The following is an 18,338-nucleotide window of genomic DNA, read 5'->3' as shown; positions in this document are numbered from 1 at the left end:
TTTATGAAAGTTCTCATAAGGACCAGAAAATCTTTTCGGTCAATACAATATACTTTTAAATTTACTTTTTACTAGAGTAGTTTTAAGACCCATGTATCTTTCTTTACATATTTAAATTGGTACAGAGCACAGTAAAACACATGGATACCAAGGTAACATTTTACCAGTAAGTCAAATGAAATTTTAGTAATCCCAAGCAATCGGAACAAAAAATATTAAGAGATAAAATAGTACTAGGAATGAAACAGGAAGGCAAAATTTCAAATCTAGACATCATGGAAAGACAAGAAATACTGTGTACAATTTATACAAATAAAGCAGAAAATCCAGCTAAGCTTTATGCATAAAATAAGACAGTAAACAAATATTTTAGGCTTTGTGGACCACACAGTCTCTGTCACAACTACTCCATTCTGCCATCTTAGCACAAAAGCAGCAATGAACAACAGATTAATAAACAAATGCGACTGCGTTCCAATCAAATTTCATATACAAAACCAGGTGTGGCTGTAGTTTTCTAGTCCCTGGTCTACAAAATGTAATTTACCAAAATAGGCTCACAGAAGAATAGAAGGTTTTACACTATAAGACACTGAAAAGGTCCTCCAAGATTTATCCTTCTAAGAGGCACTGGGCTGGATGACTTTGGGGGGTGCGGGAGGTGTTAGGCAGGCAGACATACACAGAAAGAGGAGGGTGGGGGGGAACACCTTTAGGAATCCCTTACACCACAGTAGATATGCACTGTAAAGTGCTGGTTCCTTATTTCTCCTCCACTTCACCACTGGCATCCCTAGTACCACCAAACACAGCAAGTGCACAAGATTCCGCAATGCAGAACTGTCAGCACGTGCGGAGAGCAGTGGAGAGCAGTACTGAGGAGGCACCCTGTGGAGCACCAACCTTCAAGAGGTGGAACACGGAGAGCTAGGAAAGAAGACGGGCACAAGAATGACCAAAAGGAAGAGGATGGTGACAGCGACTGGTCAGCAGACTGCTGAATGAGTCAGTAGCTGTAAATAAATCTCTGCTCCACAGAAAATCTAGCGCCAGCATGTGCGGTACCAGATAAGCTCAGCCAATATGGAAGGACATTCTAAGTAGTCCTAACATTCCATTGTCTAAACACAACAGAAAAATATTTTAAAGGAATTTCATTCAAGTAAAAAACACACATACCAGTAAAAAGTTAAATTTTTACTTTTTTTGTTATGCTATGTCACAACTCACTTATTTCACAGTTTAAAGGAGCTGGGCAAAATTTGAGTTGGCCCAGAAATTTAAAAACAAACTACTCAAAGAATTTAAACCAACATTTCTTCAACTTCAGGACCTGTATGAAACAACAAAATAACCCTATTCTACAATTAAATTATTAACTTTTGCTAAATTTTACTACTTTATGAGTTTTCCAATATTTTGTTAAAATGTCTGTAAACCTAAAATTATTCTAATATATACAGTCCATTAATTGAAAAAATACATAGCAATTGTCTTATATTAAAATGAAAAATCAAGAATACATATATAAGACAATATCCAATTCTAAACATACCAAGTGTTAAATCTGTAAAAACACTTTTTAACCAATATTTACTTCTTTAAGCTTTGAAATAACTCTTGAAATCATGCTTTGATGATACCTTAAGCTATACATTATTGCTATTTTTCAACAATTTAAGGTTTATATAATAGCTTTCAAGCTGGGTGTAGTGGCTCATACCCGTAATCCCAAGAGGGAGCCTGAGGTAGGAGGATGGTAAGTTTGAAGCCAGCACCAGCAACTTAGGGAGACCCTGTCTCAAAATTAATAATAAAAAGGGCTAGAGATGTACCTCAGTGGTAGAGCATACGTGAATTCAATTCCTAACATTAAAAGAAAACAACAACAACAACAACAAAAAAAAAACCCTTCATTTTCACATTGGCTACACTGTAAATCTTCGAAACTACTGAATGAAAAGATGGGCGTAATATACAAAATACCATTTTAACACATGATTACTTTAACAGAATAAAGCCTTAAGTTGATTTCAGAAAATAAAAACTACATGCAGATTTGAATTTCAATTATTGAAAGAACTGAAAAAGTTAAGACTACCAGCTGAAGATGTTTATATCTATATATCTACAGAACATACAGTACCTTTAAGTACTTCTTTTGGCAAACTTTAAATTTAATAGAAGTACTATTTCTAATCTCAATTTGAGTCACTGTCTGGAAAATAAAAACAATCAGGTTAGTCTCTGAAGACAAACTGGCATGAAAGCTCTTAAGAAAATGTTACTCTCACCTAAAATCAACTATTTAGAATTTTCCTAAGTATTTCTCTTTTATTATGTTTAGAAAAAATTTTGTCTTCTCAGCAAATGAAATTAGGCATTATCAACCAAATAAAAAGTATACTAAAACCATTCACTAGGGCTGGCGTTGTGGCTCAGTGGTAGTGTGCTCGACTAGCAAGCACGAGGCCCTGGGTTCGATCCTCAGCACCACATAAAAGCAAATAAAGGTATTGTGTCCAACTACAACTAAAAAATAAATATTTAAAAAAAAAAAAAAACATTCACTAATAATTAGAAATTTAGATATTCAAAAATTATAGGGCTGCGGTTGTGGCTCAGCAGAAGAGCGCTTGCCTAGCATGTGCGAAGCCTGGGTTCGATCCTCAGCACCACATAAAAGCAAATAAAGGTATTGAGTCCAACTACAACTAAAAAAAAAATAAATAAATATTTTAAAAAATTAAAGGACAAAATTTCTACCTGTTAAATAACTAGGCTAAACGCCACAGGCGTGATGCTTAAAAAATTCTTAAAGTACAATTATTCTAATTATATTTTTATAAATGTCATCTACAAACATTCTTTAAAATCTTTATTGTTTTATACTTTTAAGAGCCTCAAAATAAAATCCTTGTAGACACAAGAAAAGTTAACATGCAACAAATTAGCATATTTCAAGTTTAACCGTGTATCAGGCAACATCATCACATCTTTCTGTCTTCTCTGTTAGTATTTCTAAATGTGATTGATAGTTCATTCTTTAATTCTAAACTTCCAAATCAATTATTCTAGCTGCTCCACTAAAATAATAAGGTAGCTTTCAATAATGTGCACATTTAAAAAGCTGTCTAATGACAGAGGAAGAGCAGACAAGTTTGGGTGAGAACGATTCTTACAGCTTTCTGATGAACAGCAGCAACACTATCTTACTGGGGCACAGATTTTCAAGACAGAAACCTGATGAGAACTTCAAAGTAGATTAGAAAATTCTCTATGGTAAGACATTCCAAAGAAAGGTGTTTCCAACTTCTGTTTCTTTCCCACTCTGCAGCTTTCAGTAGGAAATGCAGGAAAAGCACAGTGTCATTGTACTGCTCTATTTCTCCGGTATTTGAGGCCCAATAACTTGAATTCCATCTCCTTCTATTTTAAGGAGAGTCAGAGGGAAAAGCACCAGCTTGTTGAACAATGCAAAAAGCAGTTTTATTTAATTAAGATCAGTTTGTAAATAAAATTTATTTAAACGCAAACAATATACTACTATAAAAATCATCTTCTTGCTCATTCGTAAGCATACTGAGTGACTTATATACACTCCCTGGCACATATTAACTCTAGTCAGTTCTGGAATGCTTAAGGCTCCAGAGGGCAATCTGGTTTTTAAGCTGATACAGCTTAAGATGCAATACTAAAATTTTTACTGAGGATAAATGGCTATAATTTTAAGTCACCAACAGAAAATCTGGAAAAACACTAAATGCCTGACAATCCACTAACTCCCCTTAATTCTTAGTAAGTAGTTTGAATTGAATGGCTCTTTGAAAAATAAGTTTTAAAAACTTATATGAAATGTAACGAACTTTTAAATATAGGCACAAGGAAATCTTATTTCTGTCGAAAAGTTTTGAGGAAAAATACCAAACAGCAAGATAGCATAGAACAATCAGTTCAAAATTAGATATCAAAAGTAAAAATAAATATAAAATTGCATTCACTTAGTTTTAATTCACCTCACAAACTCTACAAAAATATGATGTATACATTTTTCTGTGTTTTAGGAAAACACCGGTTCTGCTCCCTCAAGGGACTCTTATCACCCTATCCAAATCCCCCCACACCCCACTTGAATTACCAACACAAAGAGAAATATCGAATCTGTCTTGATACAATTCTCCAGGTGTAGATCACTCAAGATCTCCCTTAGGGGCTGGGGTTGTGGCTCAGTGGTAGAGCACTGGCCTCGCATGTGCGAGACCCTGGGTTCGATCCTCAACACAATATAAAAATAAATAAATGAAATAAAGGTATTGTGTTAAAAAAAAAAAGGTCACCCTGAGTTTCTTCATTAGTGTAACTCAGGATGAAACCACTGTATTAGTGAATTTTCCTCTTCAGCAAAATGAGCAAGTTGTATCTGTTCCAAAGTATACGATCTTCTTTTAGAGATGGAGGACACCCACAATGTTTATAATATGGTACCTCTAAAACCTGTTTTTAATCTACTCATTGAATCTTATCCAAATCTAAGATTCAGAAAAGTGAGACAAACAAAGATTTGCTAATCTGAATCTATTTTTAAAGCAAATATCACATGGGGGTTTCATCGTCTAAGAAACTTTGGAAAAGTGTCCTAGAAGATAACGTAGCAACATCTAGAAAGCTCTGGCTTCCGTTTGAGACTCAAAAGAAAGTAAATAAAAAAGTGAATAAGTAAATAAAAAAAAAGATAGCACCGAAAAATTCAGCTAGAAGTTAGTAGCAGAACACCATAAAAATCTCAGAGCTGGGACAGGTGCATATGCCTGTAATCCCAGCAGCTGGGGAGGTTGAGATAGCAGATCAAGAGTTCAAAGCCAGCCTCAGCAAAAAGGGAGACACTAAGCAACTCAGTGAGACTCTGTCTCTAAATAAAATGCAAAATTAGGCTGGGGATGTGACTCAGTGGTCGAGTGCCCCTGAGTTCAATCCTTGGTATCCCCCCCACCCCCCAAAAAGCCTCAAACAGAAATATTTTTTTAATTCAAAGGAAAGTCCCAAAGTTAGAGATAATAAAGGAATTATCTTAAATCACTGAAGATCTGAATTATTTAAGAAATACAGGATGGTGCTAGGTAAGCATGTCTATAATCCCAGCAGCTCAGGAGAGTGAAGCAGGAGGGTTTTGAGTTCTACAAAACCTCAGCAAATTATTGAGGCCCGACGCGATTAAGCGAGAATAAAAAGCACTGGAAATGTGGCTCAGTGGTTAAATGCCTTTGGGTTCAAAAGGAAGGAAGGAAGGAAGGAAGGAAGGGAGGGAGGAAGGAAGAAAACAAGTGGTTATTTTTTTAATTATAAAAAATATTCTATATCAATGCATAAATGCATTCTACTGTCATGTATAACTAATTAAAACAAAAAATTATAAATATTCTATATAAAAATAAAATTTGAAACACTGTCTAAAAACGCTTTCAGAAAATAAACATCAGAGTCAAAAGTATTTTCTACATCTGCATAAATGGTGGGATTTTACTCTCATCAAATGAGTTTAGAAAATAAAAATTTAAAAATTGGCAAGACTGGGCTGGGATTGTGGCTCAGTGGTAGAGCACTCGCCTAGCATGGGCGGGACCAGGGTTCGATCCTCAGCACCACATAAAAAAATAAAGGCACTGTGTTGTGTCCATCTACACCTAAAAAAATTGGCAAGATTGACAAAATACAATTATTCTGTGAAGAGATATATATTTTATATTTTCAAATGTGTGTGTATTCCAAATTAAAATGCAAACTTTTGGAAAACATTTGTCTTTTGGAACAAATGAAAGGGATCCATTCTCTTCCCTCACATTTGTCACCTCACTTTCCCTAAACCAAAGGGAAGAGCTCTATACTGTTTAAGAATATCAGCCCTAACTTAGGAAAGCACTCAACACAGTCACTGAAGTTTAGAACTAGAGACCAAGCTATAAGGATAAGTTACACAATTCTCCTTTCTTCCTTTTGAACATGTATTTGCAACTTCTGTGAATGTATTCCCTATAGGGCCTGGCACTGGGCAAAATACAGATATCCTACCTGATACCTCATCCTCGAAACGATTTCAGACATATGATAGTCTATAATGCTGAAAATTCTTGCATCAAAAACACTACATGAAACATTAATGAGATTATACGATGAGCTCATGTAAATAGTGAACAAACACCAGATAAAACACCAGTTTTGCTCTACCAGATTCATAGAGATATTCCACCCTGTTCTCATGCTAAGATGTATTCCTTGTACCAAGGCGGAGACGCTGCACTGTGGTTCACCCTTCCCAGGTTCATTCTACTTCATTTTGTTTGTTTATTTATATGCGGTGCTGAGGGTTGAACCCAGTGCCTCACACATGCCGGACAAGCACTCTACCACTGAGCCACAACCCACCCTGCCCTCTACTTTAATGGGAGGAAAAAGCAAATCCTATTTGGGTGGGAGGGAACCCTGAAGTGGCTGGAGAAACTGAGAGCATGCTGCACAGAGAGCTGTGAGACAGCAAGGACCCGGCAGCTCCACAGGGGGATTAAATCTGCTAAGTGCCAGGCGTTAGATCCCTTATCTCTTCATCCTCACCATAATTCTATGCATTTAAAACATTAACCTTTTATAGACAGGCAACTAAGGCTCAGAAGATGCCTGCCCAGGCACAAACATCTGGCAATCAGAACTAAATCTAAAACCAATCTGACCCCCAAACAAATTCCCTAAAAACAGGGAAATTACTTCACAGCCATTAAAACTGATATTATTAAGACTGAAACATGAATGCATGCTCAATGAGTTATTAAAGGAAAAGATAGTGGGACAGAATGCAACCAAGGTCTATGTGTTGTTCATTTTCCACTGGGCCAGCCTTAGCTGTAGATTTTACCCCAAATGCTGCTGCCTGAAAGCAGCAATTCAAGAATTTCTATCAGTATATATAAAAATGAGATATCTATTACACACTCCAGGTCTATGATTTATTTTTTCTAGATGTCATTTCATTCCCCAAACATTTAGATGGTCTGAATCATCTCCTTTTAAGAGAGACAAACTGAATTTAAAAGTTAAGGAACTTGCCCAAGACACAGAAATAAGCACTGAAAAGGTAACAAACTCAAGTCTATCTAACTCAGAAGCCTGGACTTCTAACAATTATAACTTGTTTGTGTTAAAATTCCAGGATTATCTTTAGTGGTTGATTCAGTGTCTTATGTCTCCAGCCAAATCTGCTGTCTCTAGGCTGTGTTTCATCAAATACATTCTCCTATGGTTACTACACTGGGAAAAGACTCCCGTGGCATACTTTTTCTCATTTTGAGAGATAGACCATACTTTCATTAGAATTAAAAGAATACAAAAATACAAACCAAACACAGATAAACAAATTATGGTTTAGTATTTTGTCCTAGCCTAAAGGATTTGTAAAATTGATTGTAACTGAAAAGGCTACTTCTAACTCTTGCTAATCCATCCTGGATTCTCTACTAAAATTGGAACCAGAAGACTCCCAATTTGTTTTCTTTGAAACAAGGGAAGACCTAATGATTGCCAATGTAGCATCTCAGCCCAGGACACAATTCCTCAGACTCCCACAGATTTCTAATTACCGTGGGCTCTTTACCCTTAGTCCCTAACCCTAAGGAGAAAGTTATGAACAGTTTACGACTTAACTACTTTGTCTTTCTCTTTTTACTTCCTGCTGCTTTGTCTTGCTCAGTCTTAACCCAGACAGCTGAAGTATGAAATCTTTCATTTCTACCAATTTTAAATCTAGTAGTATTATAAGCAAAACCATGTACATTTGCTAGAAACAAAGATTTTTGTCTAAAGCTAAAAGGAATCCTCAGCATTTTCCACAACCTTATTCAGTACACAAATCTAGATTTACATGTATAAATCTATGTATTGTCTTTTCTTAATTAAGAGGAAAGGAAAATGGTGACTTTGATGTACCTAAAAATAATAATTTCACTGACTATTTCCCATGGAAGTAGAAGGATATTTCCCCCCATCATGTTACTATAGGGCTATAAATATTATTTGTTTCATACCTCAAAGACAACTTCTACAGGAAGAAAAACATCTGTTATTAGTAAAGCCCTAGTTAGTCATAACCTCTGCTTCCATTTAAAAAAAAAAATAAGCAATACAAGTTTGTCTTTAAATTATCTCATAAAGTCAAAGTACTATCACGGTATATTAGGGATCAAACCCTAGTCTAACTAATATCACTGAATACCAGCCTACAACACAAACAACATGATTTCTACTATGCAGACAGTAGACAAAAACACTGAACTAAACCCCAGTTCTAACAGGAGACCCTCCCACCTGTGTAACATCAGGTTATGGGTGCTCTGCAGGGAGGAGCATCTCAGAGTCTGAGGTGACCAGGCTTTGTCACTAAGAAACTTAAGATCTAACTGGCTCTCAAAAAATTAAAAAACAGCCAGGTGCAGTGGTACACACTAGTAATCCCAGCAATTCAGGAGGCACAGACGGCAGGATCACAAGTTCAAGGCCAGTCACAGCAACTTCGACCCTGTCTTAAAAAATGAAGAGTTTAGGATCCAGTTCAGTGGTAAAGTGTTTCTGGGTTAAATCCCAAGTACCACCCTTGAATAAATAAATAAAAATAAAAAATAGAACCACCCTCTGACCTAGGAGTCCCTCTTCTGGACATCCACCAAAGAAAGTGAAGTGAACCAGCACCTTATGGAAGCACCTGTGCTCCCAGCTCACTGCAGCATTTCTCCCAGGAGCCACAGTAGGGAGCAACCTGGGGTCTGTTGACAATTAAGAGAAACTGTGGCATACTCATACAGCGGAATCTTTTTCACCATTAAAAAAAGATCTTGCTATTTGCGACAACAGGGATGGACCTGAAGGACATTTAGAATCGAGAGCAGAACAGGTGTGACCATGGGCAGGACGGGGGCACGGGGAGATGCAAGCCGAGGGCACGAAGCTGCGGTTCCTTGGATAAACGAGCGTGCAGCTATCGTACAGTCCAGGGACCAGTGCTAACAATCTTATCATATACGCTGGAAATTTGCTAAAACATAATTTCAGGTTCTCTTAACACCAAAAATATATACAGACAACTATGTGGGATGATGAATCTGTTATCTTGCTTGACTGTAGTATTCATATCAAAAACAGCAGCACTGTGTGGGCCAAAACCCATGGACATCACATAGACACAAACACAGCACAAAAATAAAACAACACATTTTTATGAATTAAAAAAAAAGTGACTAATTATGAAGGGAGCAAAACAACATGATGAATTTGCAAGTGACTTCATATACTCAGCCCAACATTCTCAGAGTTGTGGAGAATCTAAAAACAAGAAGACCTGAATATTGTTCAGATTTTATGTAAGGATGTAAAAGGATGCTTTATATTTGGAAAGATATAAACAGTAGCTACTCAAAAATTATGCTGGAGAAACAGATATACATGGGTCAGCCAACAGTCTAAGATAGGATACAGTCAAGTGCCCAATTTAAGATGTGTCATAAGACCCTAAGAAACTGGAGAGGGAAAGATCAACGGTGGGTGGAGTGACCCATCAGGAGATGAACTTAGAGGTTCAGAAAACCTAAAAGGCATGATGAAGACATCCTTGCTTGAGAAACTGAATCAAAAAGAAAACAAGAATAAACATCAAGGAGATTAAAAATACTCTGAAAAGTACAAAGGAGTGGTAGAGAAACAGGTTTAGACCACAGGAGTTCAGATCAAAAGAAGCCCTTAAAGCCATGAAGGGCGGTTTGGTCTTGAAGCAGGAAAAACTAAGGACAAATTAATATTCCAAAACGGGCAGATGGGCTGAGGAAAGTGGAATTTTAGAAAAATTAATTTGGCAACGTTCCTCCCTGTATTCTCTATCCTTTAAACATCTGGATTCAAAGTTGCAGTCTCAGCTGTAATTCCTCTCCTGATGTCAACAGCTGCCAATTCTGTCAGTCACACTTCACACATCTCTCATCCACCTTTTACTCCCACTGCCAAGATCCCAGTTCAAGCCCACACTGCCCTCTCTATTCCTAGTCTTCCCTCTCTGTTCTTATTTCTATTGGTGAAACTGGGAACTACTGACAAAGACATTCCTAAAGAACAGCTTATGATCATGACACTCTCGATGCAAACACCTCTGCTGGTTCTCTGCTCCTTGAGCAGCATCAAGCCCATGGATCCCTGCCACCTCCAGGCCTACGTGCTGTCACTGCCCTGGATACCTCTATGTTAGAGACTCAAACTGCATGGTCTTTTCCACCTCCCTCTTCTGCCCAGAATGCATTTCTTCTCTCAGCTCTCTCTTTTAAATCCTTACCTACTGACAGGTGAACAGGCTATTTGGAGGTGGGGCCCAATTAGGAAGTAGGTCACTGGAAGTACACATGTGAAGTCTATCTTGTCCCTGATCCCCTCATCCTCGCACGTCTCCTCCCTCTCCCCAACCCAACTCTGTTTCTTGGTTGCCAGAGTTGAGCATCTTTCCTCTGTCACACCCTTCCATCACGATGTCCTGCCCAACAGTGCATCAGAGCAGCTAACCATGGACTGAAACCATAAGGCAAGGTAACTCTTTCCTCCTTTAAGTTGGTATTTTATTACACTGACAAAAAGCTAACACAATATAAACGGTGTTCGAGGCCTTCTTCAACCTGACCCCTATCTGTCTCTTCACCCTCAACTCTCCTGACTACCTGCTAGGTAGTTAATTCTCCAGGAGTACTACCACTGCATATAACATCATAGTATTTTTTTCTCAGTCGTCTGAATGATGCTGATCCCTTTGTCATTTTATTGTGACTAGCCAGTTCATATTATGAGATTCCTAATCTCAAGGAGATCTGCTTTAACCCTTGTGTTAGGTTAATTATCACTACTCTGTGCTTCTGGATAACTTGATTCTTCAGCCAAATCATATTATACACTTAACTATGACTGTACACTGTACCCTTTCTCCAGTAAAGTATAAGCTACATTTGTTTTTATTCACTCTTATACAATTGCACCCAATAAATATTACCTTAACTAATGTTGACCTCAAATAAAGACAGGCAATACTGTGAATGAATATACTAATGAAATGCAGAGACCACATTTCTGATACAGCTAAAGATGACAATTGATAACACTGAGGTCTAACAAGTTCAGTCTCTGTGAGCCTTACACCTTTCATCACCAAGCAGTCAGCTTCTGGGAGGGTGGAGGACTCCTGATTCAGGGTCTGAGGAATTAGGCTCCTGTTTCCTTCTCACCCTCATGTCTTCTGCTTAGGGTGTACTGGGTGCTGCTGGACCTGGTTCAACGACCATAAGGTTAGCAATATTATTGTGTTAATGTAGAGATGAATGTCACTACTGTGTCTTCTAGAAGGAGTAGGGGGCAACATTATAACAGAGAACAAGGAATAAAGCAGGCAGAACCCCAAGGGATGGAGTGGGATCCTAGAGGTAGCTCCATCCCAAAGACCTTTAGATGGAAGACTTAAGGAAAACTACATGTGGCCAAAGACCCAGAACAAGGGAGTATGTTCGAAAGCAGTGTTCATCTAAGAGACAGCTTAAATGGTAGTACATTCTAAAAGTGGTAATATACACCACGATAAAGCATAAAACCCAAAGGATGACTCCACAGTAAAGTCACTGAAGAAGTCTGTTCCCACCCCTGTTTTTTTCACTCTTCTCTCCCATCCTGGAGGTGAATAAAAATGCATATCAACAATCTTGCTTTAGTGGGGGTCAGGGGGGAGAATAAAAAAATAGCTTTAAACGTACCTTTGATTTTTTGTTCAGTGGCCTAAAATAAAAACAAACAAACAAAAAACAATGTAAATATGAAACTGAAAGAAATGGATTGTTATGATAAAATGCTCATATATTAGTTATATAAAACATATACACTTTTATTTAAAAAAGGAATTTGTCACTTAGATGAATTGCACGGGAAAAGATATGCAAAGAAAGCATGCTTTTCCCATAGATGTGCCCCATTGTCCCTGATACTATGTTCATTTAAAAAAAAAAAAAAAGGAAAAAAAAAGTAACATTTCTTTACACATAAAGCATAGACAACATTGTATTACCATATTTAATTTTTAAAATGGGAGCTGCACTTTCCTCATCATTTTGTTTAAAAATGATTTTTATGTAATTTTCACCTTCTCACATAATGGATTTAATAGACCTCTGCATGTTTAAATGGCTTCAAAATTTGTTACAAATGATAAAAGACAAATTAAGTTTTAAGAAAAGCTGCATATAATCACTTTGGCCAAACTAGTAATAAATTTAATTCCTGCAGGGTAAGTTACAATTACAGTTAAACACAGTCAACTTTTAAGTTATTTGTGAGTGGGAAAATCTTCAAAAACTAATGTCACTTCTGACACATCTGACAATTCACTAAAATTACTGTGATCAGAAGCTGAACTGACATGAACTCTGCTCTCACTACTTTCTAACCCTGCTCCTACACCAGGACTAAGGAGGGAGAGCAGGTTGCCTCTGGGTGCCTAGCCCAAACTTCCAAGAGCCTCCAGAACTGTAGACAGAGGGTCCCAGGCAAAAATCAACCTTTTCGTAAGACCAACTGTATAGGAGACACAAGAACAGGCAGGCAGATGAGGAAAGACTGAGTAATTGGTAACTCGATAGCCAGAAATGATTTCTAAATGAAGACAAGCTAGTCATGGGGCATGGCAATTCATTTTGCTTAGTCATATTAAATTATTAAATTACCAAAAATTCCATTTTAATTAATATCATTATTGATATATATATGGTAAAAACTGTAATAATTATTCTAATATTGAAGCCACATTAAATATTAATCTTTCCCTGGGGGCTGACCCTAGACACTGAAGTGCTTTATGAAGTTTTAAAACATCACAGATTCATAAAATAATGGAGGCCCATCTTTTGATCTATGAATAAACATTAAAAGGAAAAAAACTGATGAGAGGACAATTTCAAAAGATCAGTCAACTAGCTTGACAACACTTGATTTATTTCTGGGAAAAGTCATTCTTTAAAACCTGACAATAGGAAAAAACAAATATTCTTAGAATTTAGTAAGAACACTTTTAAGTATTAGAAGTATCATGTCAAATAATATGATACATAATTTTCTGAAGCTAAAGAATTAGTATAAAAATTGTATTGAATGTCAAAAACTTAAAAAACAAACAAACAAAAAAACCTAAACTAGTCTCTTCCAAAGGAAACTAAATTGCAGGACATAAAAACCATGACCACATTGTTAAAGTCCAAGACATACAGTGATGCTCCTCTAAGTCTCACAACATAAAAGTCATGTGCCAGCAACTCCTTTGGAAAAACTCTTCAATGTTGCCACCAGAACAATGGTCAGCCTCTTGTAATAGCCTCTCATCTATGGAGAATGGCACTGAAGAGATGTCCCTCGGACAGTGGCTTAATATAAACAAGGAATGTAAGTAATAGAAACCAACAGCACCTGATTAGGGGAAAGGGAACTGATAAGAGCTCTACTTCTATGAAGTAAATTTTTGTGGGATGATCTATTAAAATGGGAATTTTCCCGAATGGGCTCAGTGAATTTAATAGCAATTTTCTGCACTGTTCAAAACTAACCACCAGTCACATGTGGCTATTGACCACTGAAATGTGGCTAGTCTAAATTGAGACATGCCAAATGCATACCGGATTTCTAATATTTAGATTTTTTTTTTTTTTTTGCAGTGCTAGGATCGAACCCAGGGCCTTGTGCATGTAAGGCTGAAGCACTCTTCCAACTGAGCTATGTCCCCAGCCCCCTAAAATTTAATATTTTTAAAAGAATATAAAATATCTCTTTGGTGGTATTTTGGCTCTTTGGGGTTCCAGAAAATGTTAAAATATCTTCATTTTGTTTTAAAATGACCTTGTCATTTAAACCTCTGGGTCTCAGTTTCCTAGTCCCTCCAATGGAGAAAATAATTGTCCTGTCACAATACCTTTCAGGGCTACTGTGAGGGTTAAACAATAAAGTATGAAAGGTTTTTTTTGGAAAACAAAACACTACATATTATTTAAATGGGAGGCATCATTGTAGATCTTCCTGCACAAGAAAGTTAAAAGGTTCTGGCAAACCTATAAGCAACTGTGATTTCCATTTTTAATATTTTTTTCTTAAGAAAATCTGAGCTGATTCCATAATCAATTATCACAACTGCCCCGATTCATTAAAGGTAGCATCAGACAAGTGGCTGGGTGCTCTGACAAGCTCTGCACTGCTTTCCCATCTCCCCAATCCTAAACATACTTCAGTCGTTAAGAGCCTATGTCTGAAGCCAGATTGCCTGGCTTTGAAACCTGGCTCTACTGCTTTATACTATGTGACCTTAGTCAAGTCAGTTAAGTTCTCTAAAACTTGTTTTCCTCATACACACAACAAGGGCAAAACGGCCCACCTCAAGAGTTGCCTCGAGGCTGAAGGGATGCGACTCAGACAGCGCCTTGCCTACAGAAAACATCTGCTAGAAGCTGCTCCTTCTGTCATCGGCCCTACCTGCCCCTTCTTAGGCTCAGTCTTTCCTCCTGCATTTGGAATAAACTGACCCTACAATCATTACCAGTCCCCCGCTCTTGTCTTCCCATTTTTCTAATCCTTTACAAAGTCTCAGCAGTATGAGGTATTACAGCCTAGGAATAAAGAATTAATCTAGTTCAATTCACATATACTGGATGGGATAATTACTGATGAGCAAGCTTTCCTGTGATTTAGCAGACAGCACCCAGTCAAGGACGCAGGTCTAATGAATAAAATGAGTTTTTAAAAATGAGAGAGAAAAAAAGAGTAATGTGGAATCAGGGGCAGGACTGTAAGAGAGCATTTAACTGCCCCAAGTGAGTGCACAGCTCTAGCCTGGTCATGTCATCACCAAGGTTACCAAGAAAAGGTACTTATTAGACTGCTTAATTGACCCCCCTCCCAAAAGGGGAATGAGGTTTTCTAAAACCTAAGTCTCATTTAAACCTGACTTTAGGTCCACATTAGTCAATAAAGCCTATAAAAATCCCTTTGGATCTTAACACAGTAACAACAAAAAAACCCATGAATGGTGAAACATTCTGACACTAAAAGATCCCAATTTGCACTGTTGCTTCCCCCAGCCCTCAACCATTATGTGCTTTCCAGGAACTACAATTACATGCTTCAAGTAAAGGTTATACTAAATTATCCCTTTGTAATTACCTTATTTTCAACCTCCTTTTTCCACATTACAGTTCCCTTAAGATCCCTCCAAGAATTTTTCTCTAAAGACAGAACTTGGAGGGAGAGGCACAGTAACCTGCTGCTACTGTTCTTGTATCCCTGGCCCCTAAAATATGAAAACTGCATTCCCATGTTCTAGCTGATTACTGTCTAAGAATCAGAAAATAAGAAAATAGCCCTAATTCTTAGACGTGCGGGATAACTTTTTTTAGGAAAAGGTTTTTCAAATATAAAGAAATTATAAAACAAAGTCATACAACCATTGATCTTTATAGTAATTAAGAGATTAGGACTGAAATACAATAAAAATCATCCAATTGTTAATAAAATCTCTTTAGAGAAAAACCAAATATTCAAATTTATATTTAAGTGATAAACAAAAAAAGAAAAATTCTCCTGGTAAAAATACTGTAGTGAGTCTTGTAGGTGTCTAATTATTTATCAAAGAAGTTGTGTTACCTGGTTTTCATTTAAAATAGAAAATAATTGGGCTGGGGATGTGGCTCAAGCGGTAGCGCGCTCGCCTGGCATGCGTGCGGCCCAGGTTCGATACTCAGCACCACATACCAACAAAGATGTTGTGTCCGCCGAGAACTAAAAATAAATAAGTTTAAAAAAAAATAATAATAAAATAAAATAGAAAATAACCCACGGTACGAATTTAAACTTCTTTTAAAAGACCAATAGTGGCTATTAGGAATAGTCAAATCTATGTATTTTCTCTATTCATAGTATAAGGGCCTATTTTATAATGTTATAAAAATTATTGTAATATATTATTTCCCAATTTTAAAGTTTAGGATAATATTCTGCATCAGAAGAATACAGCCATGGCACTGGGTTTTGAAAAAAAGCCCCAGCTGGAGAGATCAGAGGACTTCCATTCTATTCCTGGTTCTGTCACCATTATAAAATCAAGGTCAGCCACTTAATTTTTAGGTTCCTTATATTGAAAGTGAGACTAGACAGATAACATCTAAAGTCTTTTTCAGAAATGAAAGTATGCCTATGTGTATATGTGATATATATATATATATATATATATATATATACACACACACACACACACACACCAAAAAACAAAACAGGCAGACTGTTTATACTGTAATGAGTTTGTGTTCCAACACTTATGTAAATGGACCTGCCCACCTGGCTCAGTCTGACAACTGTCTCCATACACCTGCTGGCTGCTACTAGCTTGTCTTAAAACTCTTGTGACTCACAATCGTTCACATGGGCTGTAAGTGTGTCAATTTGGGAGTTTCTTTTCTCATTTTTTAAAAGAGCTATTTGGTAGCAGTCTATGGAAATACCAGTGTCCTTACGTCATCAACAAGTTGTATTCCAATTCGTTGTAAGCTGGTTTTCTAAAATTTGGAGAATAGTCATATTTACAGTACACCTGTAAATGAACTTAACGTTTATTGATTTTAGGTACTAAACTTTCCTTTATGTTGTGGGGTAGATACCAATATGTGTCTATGGGATTCACAGGAATACTACTGATACTGAAGATACACAAAAATTGTGAAACAGATTTCCTGTCTCTGAAGCCTCTGATGACGGATCTGGAGGACACAGTAGGGCTCAGAGACTGGAGGCATGAAGTAAGGCAGGGTTGAACTAGAAAAAGTGTTGAAAAGTTGTCACTTCAGATTTAATGAGAAGTCAAATGGCACACTAATCACCATTCATGTGCTAGAGAAAAATGTATGCTGGGCACACACAGGGTCTACTTTTACTGAGTTGAGGATTTATAAATTTGATTATGAAAGAATATAAACATGAATTTTTAACAATTAGAGCCACTATTTATGTATGTTACAACTTAACATTATATTCACAAAAATATAATATTTTAATAAACCATTCCAGTGACCTTTCCCTTTCTTGGAATTTCAATGAATTGGGTAAATTCCACACAAATACACTTGGATATGCCTTAGACCTCTTCTCTAGCTCTTTCACATACATTGTGATTTACTAGCTGAATCTTGAAATTGTTAGGTGCTACAACCAACCAGGCCTACTAAGACGCTTGGATGTGCTGGCCAAACTACTGAATTTATATGAAACACAGTCAAGCATCCTCCATCAACTCTTAATTATCTAAGAAGTTCCCACGGGTAAATGACCTTCAAACATGGAACAAGAGTCTGATTAGCCTTCCCCCAACCTTAGGCTTACAGAGGACACAACTTTTTCATAAGTTCTAAGCAAAGACTGATAAAACTGTGAAGAGACTGTCCCATATAAACAAGCCTCTTGAAACAGACTGAATTTGGGGGACCCTCTAAAATTAGGAACAACTTTCTCATGCTGGGCCTAAAGGCTGAAGGGCTGTAACCTGCAGGGCCTGCAGGGCATCAAGCAAGCTGAGAATGGAGACTTACTCTCCCCAGGCCTGTCCAGCACAGGCTAACTAAACCAGCATAGATCTATTTCCTATCTTCTGTTTCACTTTGCCGCTTCTCTTTAAAATCTTTGTTCCCCTCAGAGCTTCCAAAGATAGAATTTTTGAAATGAAAAGTTCCTTCTATCTTTCTTCAAAGCAGGCTTTGAATAGAGCCTGTTTTCCTATCAATTTGACTCTGAATATTTCTAGCGCAATAAGCAGTATACCCTACCTCTTCCTATGTCAGTATTAGTGACTCTCCCTGGTCTCACCCCCAACAGTTTTGGCAAGTTCCAACCAGGAGCAAATATCTTGCCCTGAAGCAACATATCTCAAGTTGGCGGTGATCTCTCAGGAAGATAAGGCTCAGGATTCAAATGCTTGCCACTAGTCAAACACGCAGTTGAAATTTCAGGGAAAAAATTCCAAGCAGCTGCAGGAAATAAATAAATCCTAGAGAACTTATCCCTATCCTTCCTACTGAAGCCTTGTCTGCATAAAATCCTTCACTGGTCAGGAAATAAGGTTAGAGTGTGGCGGATGGGCCATGTTGGTGTCTATGCAGGTGCACACTGAAGATTTTATCTCTGTTGTTTGAGGTTTTGGACTTGAGTACCCTTTTGTGGTATTGGGCAGTGTGAGATAACAAGCTCTATCTAGGCACCATCTAGGG

The 18,338-nt window shown here is 37.3% G+C and overlaps 1 protein-coding gene across 6 annotated transcripts in view; it reads right to left on the bottom strand.

Annotated features, from left to right (window-relative positions):
- Tnrc6a (trinucleotide repeat containing adaptor 6A) overlaps positions 1–18,338 on the bottom strand; it is a 180,561-nt gene that overhangs the window by 46,825 nt on the left and 115,398 nt on the right. For 3 of the 6 annotated variants that reach the window (XR_009227793.1, XM_058582630.1, XM_058582631.1), the window contains exon 4: positions 11,811–11,832. The exons of the other annotated variants lie outside the window; for them this stretch is intronic. Coding sequence is in view for 2 of the 3 variants with exons in the window: in XM_058582630.1 (XP_058438613.1) it covers positions 11,811–11,832 (22 nt within the window). In the remaining variant the exon portion in view is untranslated. The remainder of the gene's footprint in view (positions 1–11,810; positions 11,833–18,338) is intronic. 6 annotated transcript variants of the gene reach the window in all.

Source organism: Marmota monax, unplaced genomic scaffold, assembly GCF_021218885.2.
Source record: "Marmota monax isolate L192 unplaced genomic scaffold, Marmota_monax_Labrador192_F-V1.1 WCK01_AAM20220418_F8-fsc00086, whole genome shotgun sequence".
In the NCBI taxonomy this organism is placed as follows: domain Eukaryota; kingdom Metazoa; phylum Chordata; class Mammalia; order Rodentia; family Sciuridae; genus Marmota; species Marmota monax.
The sequence above is the reverse complement of the archived record's forward strand: the minus strand, read 5'-3'. Positions and strand labels throughout refer to the sequence as shown.